The sequence below is a fragment of the Hemibagrus wyckioides genome, linkage group LG20 (genome assembly GCF_019097595.1).
Source record: "Hemibagrus wyckioides isolate EC202008001 linkage group LG20, SWU_Hwy_1.0, whole genome shotgun sequence".
NCBI lineage: Eukaryota > Metazoa > Chordata > Actinopteri > Siluriformes > Bagridae > Hemibagrus > Hemibagrus wyckioides.
In genome coordinates this window covers 7362413-7376368 of record NC_080729.1, presented here as the reverse complement: position 1 = coordinate 7376368, position 13956 = coordinate 7362413, and the positions used below count along the sequence as shown (strand labels likewise).

The 13956-nt window shown below is 40.2% G+C and overlaps 2 protein-coding genes across 10 annotated transcripts in view; one reads left to right on the top strand and one right to left on the bottom strand.

Annotated features, from left to right (window-relative positions):
- dock10 (dedicator of cytokinesis 10) overlaps nt 1-13956 on the top strand; it is a 98415-nt gene that overhangs the window by 82348 nt on the left and 2111 nt on the right. For 4 of the 6 annotated variants that reach the window (XM_058418466.1, XM_058418465.1, XM_058418467.1 and 1 more), the window contains 19 exons: nt 75-189; nt 339-405; nt 724-771; nt 3440-3541; nt 5030-5139; nt 5311-5426; nt 6491-6628; nt 6869-7051; nt 7861-7971; nt 8051-8266; nt 8362-8419; nt 8864-8962; nt 10193-10299; nt 10383-10505; nt 10594-10707; nt 11498-11644; nt 11737-11947; nt 12438-12628; nt 12887-12987. In XM_058418466.1, the coding sequence (XP_058274449.1) occupies nt 75-189; nt 339-405; nt 724-771; nt 3440-3541; nt 5030-5139; nt 5311-5426; nt 6491-6628; nt 6869-7051; nt 7861-7971; nt 8051-8266; nt 8362-8419; nt 8864-8962; nt 10193-10299; nt 10383-10505; nt 10594-10707; nt 11498-11644; nt 11737-11947; nt 12438-12628; nt 12887-12987 (2357 nt within the window). The remainder of the gene's footprint in view (nt 1-74; nt 190-338; nt 406-723; nt 772-3439; nt 3542-5029; nt 5140-5310; nt 5427-6490; nt 6629-6868; nt 7052-7860; nt 7972-8050; nt 8267-8361; nt 8420-8863; nt 8963-10192; nt 10300-10382; nt 10506-10593; nt 10708-11497; nt 11645-11736; nt 11948-12437; nt 12629-12886; nt 12988-13956) is intronic. The other 2 variants (XM_058418469.1, XM_058418470.1) reach the window with 2 other exon arrangements.
- LOC131370900 (guanylate cyclase soluble subunit beta-2-like) overlaps nt 8128-13956 on the bottom strand; it is a 32716-nt gene continuing 26887 nt past the window's right edge. For all 4 annotated transcript variants that reach the window (XM_058418472.1, XM_058418473.1, XM_058418471.1 and 1 more), the window contains one exon: nt 8128-8257. In XM_058418472.1, coding sequence (XP_058274455.1) covers nt 8219-8257 — 39 coding nt within the window. In that variant the 3' untranslated portion in view covers nt 8128-8218. The remainder of the gene's footprint in view (nt 8258-13956) is intronic.

Below are 13956 nucleotides of genomic sequence, written 5' to 3'. Positions count from 1 at the left end.
GTGAGGACGCACACCTGAGTCGCCTCAGCGTTATCGCCGTACAGTAACGCGTTACTAACATACGATTTGTGCAGTTTGCCAGACCGCAGTCGCTGATCGGTTATGCTTCACGCTTTGACAAACTGGACCAGGCAGAGACGCGCAGTCTGCTCATGTGTTTCCTGCATATTATGAAAACCATATCAGAAGGTACATACACACCAATCAGACAATATCCCTTCAGTTTCCGTGATAGAAATATATAGAATATGGCAATTCCTTAGTTTAGGCTAATATATTTTTCCTTATAATTATTGTATGGTGATGTGAGTGGGCGTGGCTTGTGCTTTGTGTTACAGAGGTCATGGTTGCATACTGGCACCGAGCCATTCACCAAGAGATTTCAGACTTCTTCAACATCTTAGAGTAAGTTTGCTTTGGTAAAATGATATCTACAATAATGAGTGGATATAAGGATGGAAAGGCACACAGAATGACAATTAGAAATCAACAGAAAACCTCTTAAACTCTCAGGAATCTGGTTTTGTGGAAGATCACAAAACCCTCTTAGAACCTTTCCAAGTAGTTTTAATAGAAACATATTTTTGTAAGGAAATGCGTCACTACTAAGGATATGAAGGTCACTTCACATATTCCCATCTTTCCCAGTAATTCACTGCACTGCATCATCTGTTTGCATCTCAGCATACATTCCTTCTAATCTCTCCATCTCGTCCCTGGCAGGCTCTGTCTCCAGCACTTCAGGTTCTTGGGGAAGCGTCACATAGCCAGGTAAGTGCCTAAAATGGATCACTCGATTCTCTAAGGGTCTTTTTTGTGTCTTTTTGGTCCAAGTCATAACTTGCTTGTTACCATGTAACACCGAGCACCTGCACTTGCTTAACCTTTGGTAGTTTCTGTCTCTGTGTCTGTTTCAACATCTCTGTGTAAAGAAGAGGAGGGAAAGAGAAGAGCGAAAGAGAGAGAGAAGATGTCAGACATAGGATTTCAAGCCAGACTGAGTGAAAAAAAAAAAAAAGGAATAGCGCAGAGAAAGAAAGAACTCCTGCTATCTAGAGCTCGGGGTTGGAAAGAATCAGAGGAGGGGATCGTGTTTATTATTTATGGCACATGGTATCACATATGCTTTCCATCACAGTTTTTATGGTCATTATACAAGGCAAGGACATGGGATCATTTGAAATGGCTCCCAAACACCGATATAGTTACTGTCACGGTGCATTGGAAATGTAATTAATAAAGACCATGTTTCTTTTTAACCCCTCGCTGATTAAATGAGTTCCAGTATCCTTGAATAATGAACAAGTAGCAGAAATACTTCTCTTTTTCTAAGCCAGACTGTAGTCAGGTATTAGTGATATGAAGAGGACCAGGATTTCTAGGTGAGACTGGGGCTGAGGATACTCTCTCTGTCTCTCGCGCTCACTCTCTTGAAGCTTGAAGCATGAATAAAAGGCTTTTGATGCCAAACTGGAGTCTGCGTAGATTTTTTTGGGAGGCTGTAACATATTCTGTTTCAAAATCAGCCACTTCTCTCACTTCTTTCTTCTTCCCTCTTCTTTTTTTCTTTCACCTCACAGAACCCTGCTTGTTAGAGTGACTTGGAGTCATTTGATTTTTTTTTTTTTCACAGCTGCGCTATCGTACATGGTCAGGCTATTGGAATTGGTGGACTATTAACCCGATACTAATGGCCTAATCATGTCTTTAATGGACTAGCCTGTAGCTGTTATACACTAAAGCAGGCTGTTCAGTTGAATAACGCTTTTTTTTTAAGGACAAAACCCTACTCTGTGTGTGGCACCGTCTTTTGTGTCTGTGTTGCAAATATATATATATATATATAGAGAGAGAGAGAGAGAGAGAGAGAATATATATATTAGATGGTTTCCTGTACTGTGTTCTACATCTACACTCCTAGTCTACTCAATTTATTGATGCATTAATAGGTCTCTCTCGTTCTCCCTTTCTATCTGTCGCTGTGCTATCTTATTGATTTTTTTTTTCATTTTCTGTTTCAATGCTTGCTACCTCTCTCTCTCTCTCTCTTTCTCTGTCTCTCTCTCTATCTCTCTCTCTCTGTGTGTCTGTCTCTCTCTCTCTCTTTCTCTCTCTCTGTCTTTAATTAAAGGTGCCCTGGACAGTTATTTTGTTGTTTTAGTGGTAACAATGTCACATCCTAAAACATTGCAGTGATTTTTTGTCCTGTTTTTTTATTATAGTACGAGGGCCATGATGATACAGCAAGTTCTTTTTTTCCCTCCCACCTCCCCAAAACATGCCAGTACTAAAAATCCCACTTTGTGTGACTGAGAGTATGATGATGATGGATGATTGTGTGTGTATGTGTGTGTTTGTGTGCTTGATATGCTGTGATGGACTGGTCCATATTCCTTACTCATGCCTAGCGTTCCCCGGGAAATGCTCTAGATCCACTTCAACTCTGACCAGGTTTAAACAATTACTGGAGATGAATTAAGGGATGGATGGATGGATGGATGGTTGGTTGGTTTGTAGGTAGGTAGGTAATGGGGTGGAGCAGCATTCCTGGGATAGGCTCCAGATCCTGGAGATGAATGGATAGATGAATGCAAAAATGGGTGGATGGATAGATGGATGGATGGATGGATGGATGGATGGATGGAAGAAGGGGTAGGTGAATGGATGGATGGATGGATGTTTGGTTGGTAGGTAGGTAAGTCATGGGGAGGGGGACACATTATTTAACAATTATTCTTCACACAATTTCTAATAGAATGATTAAATATTGTATAAAATATTGCCCAGTGCACCTTTAATGTATAAATACGGAGATGTTTTAGAACAAATTTTGACAATATTCATTATATTGCTCCATCAAGTTAAGACCACAGTATTACGGTAGCATTTATGCTATACATCACATACACTGACAAACTGAAAACTGACTTGAAGTCATGTGTATAACTTGCATGATTATACCTTCATGTAATGATAATTCTGCTCAGTTTGAACCTGCAAATGTGCCTCGGTGTGTTTTTGTGTCTTGCCTGGCTTTACTTTCTCATTTCCATCTCATGTTTAAGCAAACATCACTCACTCAATTCTGCGCTTCATTCCATCTCTATCTCCATTATCCTCGTCTGGAACGCCTTCCAAAACAACTTCATATCGTAGGACTCTTATTTGAAATTTAGATTCATTTGCTAGCGTGCACATGCCAACAGGACATAGCAAGCATCACATGAGGTGCTTGATTTCTTTCTTTCTTTTTTTTTACACTAACATTTGCAAGTTGAACTAGCTTGAACGCTGCCCTTCTTTGAATGCTGGCCTGCTACATTAGTGCTAAGCGTTTCTTTTCACCTGGCTGCTTCGAATGTGATGAAGAACGTCGTGAGGATGATGTCAATGATGATGGTGCCCTTAACCCCTGCTGTGATTGGGTCATTGTACACAGGAAGTTAGCAGCTGCGGTTAAGCTGGCGCAGGCCACGCAGAACTCTGGCACTCTGAAGGGTTCGAATGCTTCCACCCAGTCCTCAGGGCTTCTGCCCCAATGGTAAACACCCCAGGACTACATTGCCTGTAGAGTGAAGTAACAGTATTAGAATTTACAATGCCTGTTAGGTACAAAACTAGTAGACGATGTTCATTGTCAAAGATGTAGCTACAACCATGCTAACAGTAGTACTAGTAGTAGTATTTATCCTGCCTGAAGCTGTTTGACTGATCCAGTCTTTTATACTGTGTTAGAGTTATTAGCATGTTCCTGTTATCAACAAATCTAGCAAAAGTTTCTATGTTTTCCATAGATTTAACAGCCTGTTCCACAAAAAGGAATGATAACGTTCTTGGGAGTTCCAGTCCAAATGTTACATTGATCCTCAGGCCTATTTTTTCGATCTTTCTGACGTGTTTATACTGAACACAACATGTTCTTATTAGCATGTTCATGTTGGCAACAAATCTAACAGAAGCTGTGCTTTTTCACAGATATAGCCATAGGCAGGACCAAAATAAATGATCATTTTATTCTCAGGACACATGCTCCAGTGATATATCGATCCCTAAGCCTTACATTTTGTTCACAAAGTCAGAAAACGTTAGCCTTATTAGCATGTTCCTGTTATCTACCAGCAGATGTGAGTTTTATTGATCTCGCCTCAGCCTCACCCTAAACCCGAATTACAATAGTATTGATTCTTGAAGAAATGGGAGAAAGGGCGTTTAGGTGTCACGTATGGGTGACATTTCAACCTTTTATTCCCTTTTAGAACTTTTATTTCGTAGCCTTGTGAAATCCAATTTTGTCACCTTTGATGCTAACTCAAATTAAGGTACAGAATTGATTGTGGCAATAGCTCATGCATCCATCATTTGTCCAGCGTGAAGACATCTCAGTTCATCATTTCTCCATCACGATTTCATGATGTGATGCAGTACCAATACCCACTAATGCACAGTGTTCTCCTGTGACACGATGTGGCAGCCATTTTGTCTGTATCCAGCATGGCCGTCTCCCTTGACCTGCACTCTGTGGTATTCTGTGAATGGAAGGTCTCTTTGTATTTTTTGTGTGTGTAAATAAACCCCTGTTTTCTAATAAAACAGCTAATAAGCTAAAACCATGTATTTATTAACTGCTGTAGCCTGTGTGGTGAGAAGAAAAATAGTTGCTTTCCACATATCTAGCTCAGAGGTAATTGACTGCTAGCTTTCTCAGGCGAAATAAACGACACTTTTGACAGTCTTTAAATGACAAAAAGTGTCCAGAGAAGTAAAAGATAACATGGTTCATGAAAAGAAAAATTACTAATATATATTGCATTAGCATTAAAGAAATAGTCATACTAGATGCAATGGTAAGCTAACAATGAAGGAAAGTGCTACTCATTCAGCTATATATATACCTATATATATACCTATATATATATATATATATATATATATATATATATATATATATGCCAGTTTTGCATTTTATAGTTTAATGAGGTACCTTCTGAAGGTCATAACCCATTCTGTATTCTTTATTCTCGACAATCAGGATGCTGTCAGGTCAGGATGGCCACAGACATGCTCGTTCCCACACCATGCCCATTCTTCGGGGCAAGAATGCCCTGACTAACCCCAAACTGCTGCAGATGATGGAAACAGGTAATGACGCCAGTTTACCTTTAAATACCCTCATGGGGGGAAAAGTAAAGGTTAGAAAATTACGTGCATTAGTAAGTATACTGTACATTTAAATTAATATACATTAGCCAGATTTTCAATACAATGCAGCTTTATATGCTAATTATGTGTGTGTGTATGTGTGCTTATTAGATGGAAATTCAGCGGAGAATGACAACTTCAACCCAACAGACGTCGAAGCCAATCTGTCCACAGAAGTGTCCCTCACGGTGCTCGATGTCCTGGAACTATTTGTGCAGCACCACAAGGTCAGAAAACTATTATGTATTCTGTGTAGCTGTGCTACTTTAATCAGTGATCTGGAGGCTGGAGGTTTATTTGTAAAGCCTGGCGTTTTTTGATACAGCAGTGCCACCTGGTGGACAAAACAACAACAACAACAACAGCATGGGTGTTGGTGCTCTGTTTCTTATATTATTAATCATTTTATCCACGTTTGGTGGGATGAAGATGTGGAAGCTACCTTACTGGCAATGATCAGAAAAGATTAATGATAAATATGGCCAGGTTTGAGTCTAACACACATAATATTAACGCTTCCTTTCATTACCGAATACCTTCAATGTCTGAAATTATAGATAGAGTGCTATTAATAACCCATCAGGAAATAATTAATACATTTATTTATTGTAATTGCTCTACTTCCATGATATAAAAAGTGAGAATTATTGCCAGCGTTAATGAAAACGAGACACAAAATGAGTCACAATAAAAAAATAATACATAAAATAGACCTAATTCCTGATTGCAGCTTCGTGCTATGGTCGTTATCGTGCTTAACGATATTTCTAACTGCTCGTGTATTTTTAATATGTAGTACCTGATTTGTGCAGGTCACCCACCATCTGTCTCTTTTGTTTTGAAAGTTCTTTGTTCTTTCCCATGGTGGTGGATGACAAAAGGGTTCTACATGTAATATTTATAAAACAGACCAAGATGACAAAGAAATAGGCAACGACAGAGTTCCTGGGAACCGAGAGAAAATCAATATAATACATTTAGTTTTTTTTAATGAATGACAGTTACAATAGTCCTCGTGGGTTTGACGCTAATTATCTTTTTTTTTTTAACAAATTTTTAACGGGAAACTCTATTATTAACTACTGAGAATGATTTTATTAGATGATTTTCACAGATAAATCATTTCTCCTATAGTGTAATAATGTTTTGCTTATTTTTATGATGGGTGCCAATAATTATGAATATGATTGTATTTTGTATTTAATAGTGTTGTCAATGATACTGTGTCCTTGTAACCATATATATATATATATGCATTTTTAAATCTTCTATTATTTTCACTTCTTTATAGAAACAGCTGCAGCAGGATGAAGGTCAGAACTCTCTGATGAAGAAAGTATTCGACACCTACCTGCTCTTCTTCCAGATCAATCAGTCGACTACAACTCTTAGACACGTCTTTGCTGCATTGCGCCTCTTCATACAGAAGGTACACAGACACACACACACACACACACGTCTTACCTACACAGTTCATTTGTTATACCAAATTTTGGGCTTATTACTGACTCATTTATCTTCATTAGAGCAGCCTGGCTTTCTAAAAATGAAAACAAATTTGTTATATTAAAATAATATTTGTTTGGAATTTTAAAAAGCCCATCCTCGCCTCTCTCTCTCTCTCTCTCTCTCTCTCTCTCTCTCTCTCTCTCTCTCTCTGTCTCTGTAGTTTCCCGGGGTGTTTTTCCAGGGGAAGGCTGACCTGTGTGGCTGTCTGTGCTATGAGATACTGAAATGCTGTAACCATCGCTCCAGTAGCACGCAGACCGAAGCCGCTGCCCTTCTTTACTTCCTCATGAGGAAGAATTTTGAGTTCACCAAGGGCAAGTGTATCGTCCGTTCTCACCTCCAGGTTCGTCCAAGTTAGCACGCAATGGCAATTTTTATTCCCGTCTTCCTCTTTAACAGAAAAGGAGAGGGAAGTGTCCTTCTGCTTTTCGTTTTGGAGCTAGGTTCATGCTGTTGCTTATGCATCACAGAAAAATCACATCTGAGTGACTGACCTGAATAACTGCATTGTCACTTTCAGAATAATTGTTTGCCAGTTTAGTAAAGCATTACTGGCTCATCAGTCATCTGCTTCTCTTTGCTTCACCGGGTTTATCTCACACGCTCGTGTTGAGTTTAGCACGCTGATAGGCTGATGGTGGGGGGTTGGACTCCTGCAGATGTCAATTAGGCTCTGTGCCAGAAGTATTTTGAGCTTTACTGCTGCAGTTCTGCACTCGTTTATCAAAAATGTGCTTCTTATATATACAAGCCTCCACATGCATCCTAGAATATTTGAACCAGGGTCCTGTATGATCCTGAATGATTTCTTTTCTGAACATAATCAGGATATATTCTACACGCTAGAGATCTTAGGCAGGTTTTATAGAAATGCTGTAAAGACAGTTAATTATGTGTTGTTTTTTTATGTAATGCACTATAAAAAGACAATATTTGATGGGAAATTCCTTTAAATAAAAACAAGAAAGGTAGAATTTGTGCTAAGGTTTTATCTTGGAGCATCTGCTGGCTCCAATAGTGCAGAAGGCATAAAATAAACATCTGTAACAAAATTTGTATAATAAATACAGTGTGCCAAAGAGTAATGTATGTATAGAATAAGTGGTTTTATGTTTTTAGCTGTGTTTATTCCCGTATTTTTGAATCTTGCAGGTCATTAAAGCTGTGAGTCAGCTGATTGCAGATGCAGGTATAGGAGGCTCACGTTTCCAGCAGTCTCTGGCCATTATCAACAACTTTGCCAACGGTGATGCACCTCTTAAAGTAAGTTAGTGTAACACGATTCACGTTTTATTACCCTGTATTATCCGGAAAAGTACATTTCTTTTTTGTTTCCCATCAGAACACGACGTTCCCGGCTGACGTGAAGGACTTGACGAAGCGAATCCGTACCGTCCTGATGGCCACGTCGCAAATGAAGGAGCACGAAAAGGACCCGGAGATGCTGGTAGACTTGCAGTACAGTCTTGCCAACTCGTACGCCAGTACCCCTGAGCTACGACGCACCTGGCTAGAAAGCATGGCCAAGATCCACGTCCGGAATGGAGACCTGTCTGAGGTGAGAGACAGTGGATTATAAAGTTATAAACCTATATACTTATACACAGAATATGAGAAGGAAAGAAAACAATGTCTCATTGCTCTATCTTTCAGGCTGCCATGTGCTACATCCATATCTCTGCCCTCATAGCAGAGTCACTGAAGAGGAGAGGTGAGTGCCCCCTGCTGGCCACAAACCTCCATGCACTGCCTGTTGCACCTTGCATGTGCATCACTCTGTTGTGTTCTGTCCTTCTCAGCAGTAAACTTCGAGCTGGAACATCTGTAGCATGTCTAATAACTAGAAACCTTTTCATCAGCATAACCACTTTCTTCTTTTTCCGCTGTGCTTCGCTTTTTACACAAAACTCTACTGACCTTCGCCCGGAAAAAAGATCACAAGTTTCCCTTGGCGTCCCTCGTAGCTCTAACGATTGTCCGGCTTAGTGATTGTACGTGTGCATGGTTGAGAATGAGTGCCACAGCTTCCGTGCATGCTTCAGCTTTCTCTCCGTTTTTTGCCTGTAGAAGCATGCGCTGAATTTGCGTAGCTAAGAGCCAGAGCAACAGAAGTGAACCTGTGTTAAACTGCCCTCCTGCCCCTTTGCAATCACAGGTTACTGGAAGCCTGAAAAGGCACGGATCTCAAGCGCGGGCACAGAGGAGGCCAATGTAATTAACTGTTGCCCTTTACTAACCCCTCAAGAAGGAGAAAGTGAGTGTTCCTCCACTTACCATGTCTTCAAAACTCTTCACTCTAGTGGGTGTTGAATGTGCTGTAGCTCCTGGACTAAGATCTAACAGATATTCTTCAGTGTGAACTGTTTTAATTTGATGGCCAGTCCTAAGGCTCGACAACTAATGCTGTTTTACATTTAGGCTCATTGTACAGATTTCAGATACAATATAACAGATAAAGTGTATAGACAGGGAGATTCAGCTAAACATTTGTCAAGGTCAAGATAACATTTCTTGTTTATAAAGGTATAGAGGAATGACAGTCACCTTTTAATGCTTAATTATTAATGATAAGTTTCATTCATTGATCCCTTTGTACTAGTGCTGAAGACTCTAACATAGAGGTGTGAGGAGTACATGTGTGTTTTTTATTCCCAATCCCGCCTACTCCTATATTTTTCACACTTATATCAAATTGATTTGGGTCTGTTTCTCAAAATGGTAACAAAAATAACTAATGGTAACCACAGTAACTCTGACCAGGATAAAGCAGATAGTAAAGATGAATGAATGAATGCATTAAATATACATCATCTCGTTAATGAACATGACTTTTCTTTATTCCTTAAGCTTCATATCTAATGGCCTAGATTGAATAAAACACCCGTGAATATGTTGAACAGAGTATGTTTTTGAACTGGAAGCAGGAAGAATGAAAACATAGTTCTCTTTTCTTTTAAGAATCATTTAAGAAAGCGCGAATGACTCCAGCTTCTGCCCCGATGAGCTTCCTTAGACAAAAGCAGAAACGTACAGTCCGTTACAGAAGTAGAGCCATTTTTTTTATACATTGATCCGTTCTGCTGCAGTATTTTTAGTGCTTACTTCACCCCAGTGATATGCTTTGTTGCTGAGTCTGCATCCCGACTGCGATCCTTCAGTGGACGAGCCCTGGTATACAGTAGACTCTTATTTTTATGTTTACTGAGGTCTCACAATCATGCTGTTCACTCAGCGTGTGAACCGTGAGTGCATGCTAGTCACAGATCACGTGCACTAAATATTCATAAAACAGCGCAATTATAGAGAAACATGGGGATGTATGGACGTGAGTGGACAGATGGTTAGATTGACAGAGTTCTCCCTGTAGGGCTGAATTGATGGCTGGTATGAATAAGCACAAAGTCATGAGCAGATATCTAAGTAAATAATCCTTTGCTCTTGCTTTCTGTGTTCAATCTGGGCATTCGATGGTTGGGATCTGCAGCATCCTTCAGTATGGGCTGGCCTGCATTTATGAACCTCACCCCCAACGTGCAGGAGGAAGGAGCCATGAAGGAGGACACTGGCACCCAGGATACACCTTACACCGAGGTACTGAACTCAACTCTGCTACTGGATTTCAGTAGTACTGTGCTATAAAGGTTATTTCACGGTATTACGGATGTCTTTCATAGGACACACTGGTGGAGCAGCTCGAGCTGTGTGTGGATTATCTGTGGAAGTCTGAAAGGTACGAGCTCATAGCAGATATCAATAAGCCCGTCATCGCCGTCTTTGAGAAGAGACGAGATTTCAAGGTGAGTTATAGGCCTGTGGGTATTGAGAAATTGCTCCTTTACATAACGAACACATTTCATCTGTATGTGTGTGTGTGTGTTTCTGCAGAGGCTGTCAGAACTCTACTACGATATTCACCGCTCGTATCTGAAAGTGAACGAGGTTGTGAACGCTGAGAAGCGTCTGTTCGGTCGATACTACCGTGTGGCTTTCTATGGACAGGTAAGTCATGTCAAAATGATAAGAGTACAAAGCTTCAGGCTTGCAGTGCTGTGCATGATGCCAATCTTTAAAAAAAACAAGGCATATTCTTGTCAGAGTAATGTAGCTTGGTTGTACTGTACAAAAACAACCAAATAAAATCAAAATACTGTCCTTAAACGTGTCATTTGAGGATGATCTCACAGGATCACATCGATTTCTTTAAATCCTTCATCTGCTCTCTTCTTCCTTTTTGGTTTTTCTGTGTCAGGCAGTGGTAAGTTTGCTTTGTTTTGTTCACTTTCTGGCATTTTCTATCCCGTTTCCTGCTCTAAACAACTTAACCATACCTCTTTCTCCTACACAGCTAATCTTTGACCATATTTTTACATACATACGTATTTATGTATGGTGTATAACACTGTATGGTGTTGTATTTACGCCCATAAGTCACCCTTATGTCTATGCCTAACTATGTGGAATATGGTATATGCTATAATGACTTTTTCACATACTAAAGAAACAGTCAGTGGAAACAAAGGTTTGGGTGGTTTAACTCATGCTGTTTCAGTCATTACAGCCTAACTAATAGCGATGTCTTGCAGTTGTTTTAACTGCTTTAACTTTCGGGCCATATGAGAGATGAGTGCTTTTGTGTTGTTCCATCGTTACAGCCATGGTGAAGACGCCTAATGCAAGATAGTCAGTTATTAACATTGCTGCCACATGAGGACAGTGTATACCAAGGTTTAAAGTAGGACCTCTAGACATACAGAACTGATAACAGGACTAATGGTTGTCTCTCTGATAGGGATTCTTCGAAGAGGAGGAGAGCAAGGAATTTATCTACAAAGAGCCGAAGCTCACAGGCCTTTCGGAGATTTCTCAGAGGCTCCTGAAACTCTACTCCGATAAGTTCGGAGCGGACAATGTCAAAATGATCCAAGACTCCAACAAGGTGCCTACTTTTCCCTCTGTATATTTTTCTCCTGAAAAGTATTGGTTGCTTTAAAAACATTTTCTTTGATGCCATGTTTGTTTTTGGTCCAGGTAAATCCCAAAGATCTGGATCCTAGATTCGCCTACATTCAGGTCACGTACGTGGTGCCGTACTTCGATGAGAAGGAGCAACAGGAAAAGAAGACTGATTTTGAGAGGAATCACAACATCAATCACTTCGTCTTCGAGACACCTTTTACTCTTTCTGGCAAGAAGCATGGCGACGTGGAGGAACAGTGCAAGAGGCGAACCATCTTGACCAGTGAGGATAACATTTTTCACGATATCCCCTGCTTTCTTATGAAACTATTATAAAAGTGCCTTTTTATGCTTTTAAACTAGAAGACACGATTAAAGCAGCGGTTTGTAAGATTTAGAGCCTTGTACTGAAAACGGACAACAAGCTTTCCACTTCCTCCCAGCTGATCCCATCCGTCTGTTTACACTGTTTATTGGTTTCTTTTGAAGAGAAAGGGTCAGAGATCTGTTCTGGCTGGGATTGAGAAATGTAAACAGAAGCCCGAAACAGAATTTCCTATAAAGCTGTAAAGCTGCTATGTGACAATGTTCATTGTTTGACAAATAAAATTCAATTGAACTGAAATGTGGAAAATTTCCACATTGCAATGGAGCAAAAGAATGCATTCCAAGGTCTAGATGAATATATGATTTGTGTTATTTTTCTCTGCTAACAAAAATTAGTAATCATTTTTACATTGCTAATTGATTGATCCCTGCTCTTCTGTGACTAGCGAGCTCCATGTTTCCGTACCTGAAGAAACGGATCCAGGTGGTGAAGCAGCAGAGCACAGAGATGAACCCCATCGAGGTGGCCATCGATGAGATGAGCCGCAAAGTGTCTGAACTCAACCAGCTCTGCAAGATGGACGAGGTGGACATGATCCGGCTGCAGCTCAAGCTTCAGGGCAGTGTCAGTGTGAAGGTACTCACTTTCATACATATATACTTAGGCAGGTTTTTTTTTTTTTTCCAGAAAATGATGAAATAAATGTCTTCCCCCAAAAAACATCAGCGTAATGATAATCATTGTGAATGTACTACAATATACACTACTTAGTACAGAAATAATAATGTATTAATATAAAACTGTGAGCTGAACTTACCAAAGATCAGTCATCACCTTCTGACCAACCAGAAATGAGAAGTCCTGTGGTATAAGTTGTTTAAACCTTTTCCGCAGGTAAACGCAGGACCAATGGCCTACGCTCGAGCATTTTTTGAGGAGAAAAATGCAAAGAAATACCCAGACAACCAGGTCAAGCTGCTCAAAGAGATCTTCAGGTACCTTAGTACTTATGGTCATTACTGAATATGTACATTTACAGTAAACTGTGACCTGAGATGAAGATTACTCAGACATTCTCGGCCAGATGATTCGGTGCAAGAGGGATGTTGTGTTACTTCCAATTTGTGTCCTCTCGTGCATCAGTATTACAGTAACCTGCTCTTGAATCTGAAATTGATCCATTTGTTGGCTATTCACTTTGTTTCGGTTTCGTTTCAATAGCTGAGAGGCTACTCTGAAAACCTTTTGCAATCATTGTTCATAAGATATGAGTACATCAGAGGGAAAGCTCATGTAACGAGTGCATGAGAGGGACAGGTCATGTTGGACGTTTGAGGGACAAAGTTAGGGAGGCCAGATTAAGATGGTTTGGACATGTTCAGAGGAGGGAGAGTGAGTATATTGGTAGGAGAATGTTGGACATGGAGCTGCCAGGCAGGAGGCAAAGAGGAAGACCAAAGAGGAGGTATATGGATGGAATAAATGAGGATATGAAGCTAGTGGGTGCAAGTGTTGAGGATGCAGAAGATAGGGATAGGTGGAGAGAGATGATTCGCTGTGGAGACCCCTGAAGGGAAAAGCCGAAAGAAGAAGTTCATAAGATATGACAATGGAAAATCAGAAAACAAACTTTTAGCATGTGTGTGTGTAAATAATTGCTTTGATAATTATATAAAATTACAACTTATTATTTTCAGAACACATGACAGTTTCTGCAGCTCTGTCCTCTGCCTTAGTTTGCACCTGCTTTGTTTTTTTGCACCCGAGTCGATTCTCTTTCCAATTGCAACCAAACCTCAGAAAAGTCCACTTGGTGTGTGACTACCTCACTCAGATGCTTTTAATCGGTTTTTTTCTTCTTAATCCTAATCCACACTTGAGTATAATAGCTGTATTCTCACATGCCCTAGCATACCACACAAGAGTGGGGGGGGGGGGGCGATTCGGTTCAAACAGACTAAAGA